Source organism: Limulus polyphemus, unplaced genomic scaffold (assembly GCF_000517525.1).
Source record: "Limulus polyphemus unplaced genomic scaffold, Limulus_polyphemus-2.1.2 Scaffold272559, whole genome shotgun sequence".
In the NCBI taxonomy this organism is placed as follows: Eukaryota; Metazoa; Arthropoda; class Merostomata; order Xiphosura; family Limulidae; genus Limulus; species Limulus polyphemus.
In genome coordinates this window covers 1-2,018 of record NW_013938123.1, presented here as the reverse complement: position 1 = coordinate 2,018, position 2,018 = coordinate 1, and the positions used below count along the sequence as shown (strand labels likewise).

General features: G+C 32.6%; 1 protein-coding gene across 1 annotated transcript; it reads left to right on the top strand.

The window, feature by feature from the left end:
• Window positions 1-1,299: 1,299 nt before the first annotated feature.
• Window positions 1,300-1,974, top strand: LOC106478003 (alpha-(1,3)-fucosyltransferase fut-6-like; the record flags this gene model as incomplete). The annotated part of the gene is made up of 1 exon (XM_013938506.1): window positions 1,300-1,974. A coding segment is annotated over exon 1 (675 nt), but the record flags the coding sequence as incomplete, so codon positions are not given.
• Window positions 1,975-2,018: the final 44 nt, after the last annotated feature.

Genomic DNA, 2,018 nt, shown 5'->3' with positions numbered 1-2,018 from the left:
CCTTGGTTACTTGTTTTTGTCAAGAATACACAAACAATTAATTTATGGTTGAAGAGAGTTTAGGGTTTTCTAATTATCTACTCAATCGCGTTTGACATCGACTCACCATACTCCAACATTCCGTTACAATAAAACGCAAACAAATAATCACAAAACCAAATTAATGAGTTCCAACAGTATTTGAACCTTAATATAATGTTTGTTACTGAACAAGAATTCTAGTCACTTCACTAAGTAACCAACCAGGTAATATGTTTGTTTTAAGATTTACGTATATCAGAAACCGACTTTTTTAGGCCCGTTGAAAGTTTTTATGAATTGTGCTTAAGGATTGTAAGAAGTCATGCTAACACTAAAACAACACACAGCTATATAACGTTGCACAAAATATCTAATACAAACTAACTTCTGTTTGTACAATAAATTTAATCTATCAATAATGTTAAAAACAGTTGTCAAGCTACTCTATCAATAATGCTAATATAGCACTTTAAATTGTGGGTAAACAGTTTATTATTTATCCTATCAATAATATTAATATAAGAATTTAAACTGTGGGTAGATAGTTTGTTACCCCCGCAGCCATATCTTATTATATTAATATAATTGACTGAAATAGTAACCAAACATATATTTCTTGCATTTCATAGAAAATTGAAATATCTAAAACTGTTTAAGTAGGAGAAAATAACACAGGTTTCGTGTTAACTTTTGTTTATTGTAATAAAATAAAAATGTTGAACTATGCAATGTCATATAACGTAAGTACATATTTATGTAGGAGAAAATAACACAGGTTTCATGTTAAAGTTATGAGCGTTAGTACACTTGAACTATAAGACTAATTGGTATAACAAAAAGAAAAAGTACTTGAATTAAAATAGGAATATAAGTCGCTAAAACTTCGTGACATGAGTAGTAAAGAATAGCCGGAAGATGTCAGAAGATATGCCTGTGGGGGCAGATGTCCTACAACCACTGACAGGTTGTATAACAAATTTTCTCCCCAAAATTATCGAAGGTACGGTATCCTTGCTATTTCACTGCCGTTATTGTAATTAAAAGCGAATATATTTTCTTTAAATCTATAGAAGCTTTTTGGATTCTTTTGTTGTCGAGTTTCGAATTTCATCATTGCGTTGGTTAAAATTCTTAGTTACTTTTAACTTCTTTAGATACGTGTAATTATTAAAAAATAATTGAGTAAATAAGTTATTATTTACGTAGGACAAGTTTAATAGGATTTTTTAATATCCTTAATGTCTCTTTATCGTTAATAAGATTTGAATTGATTCCAGGATGGTGGAAATATCCTTGACATTGCCTTTATCAAACATGAAAAACATACTACTTGTTCTCTGCCTTATTACTGGCCTTGGAATATTTTGGTGTTTTTATAATGGAAAGAATGTGTTACAGAAGAAACAATCAAATTACTTCGGTGAAACATATTTTTCTTGTCCAGATTCAGCTGTCAGTGTTGCTGCTCCAAGACAGCCTCGCCTTGTTAACATTCCCTTATTAACCAATTCATCCAGATCACAAAACACAATATCTATTTTGCTCTGGACTAAGTTTTTTAGTACACAGTTTACCGACGATTATTACTTTTTCTTGCCTGGAAACGAAACATTCTCTCGTTACAACTGTCAATACCAATGTACTGTTACCGCAGATCGAAAGCTGCTTACGTCAGTAGATGCTGTTCTCTTTCATATCACAAACTTTAAGTCAAATGTGAAACTGCCGAACAAGAGGCGTCTGCATCAACGATGGATTCTTTATGGAATAGAAGCTCCAAGACTTATCAAGTTACCTTGGCAGAAAATCGATGGATTGTTCAACTGGATAATGACTTATCGTGAAGATTCGGACATACCGGTACGTTATGGACACATCTGTGAAGGAACTTTACCAGTTGAGACTCATGACAACGATTTCCTTGAACAGAAAGATAAAGATGTTGTTTGGATCGTGAGCAAGTGCCACACACCGAGTAACAGAGAAGAATACGTTCG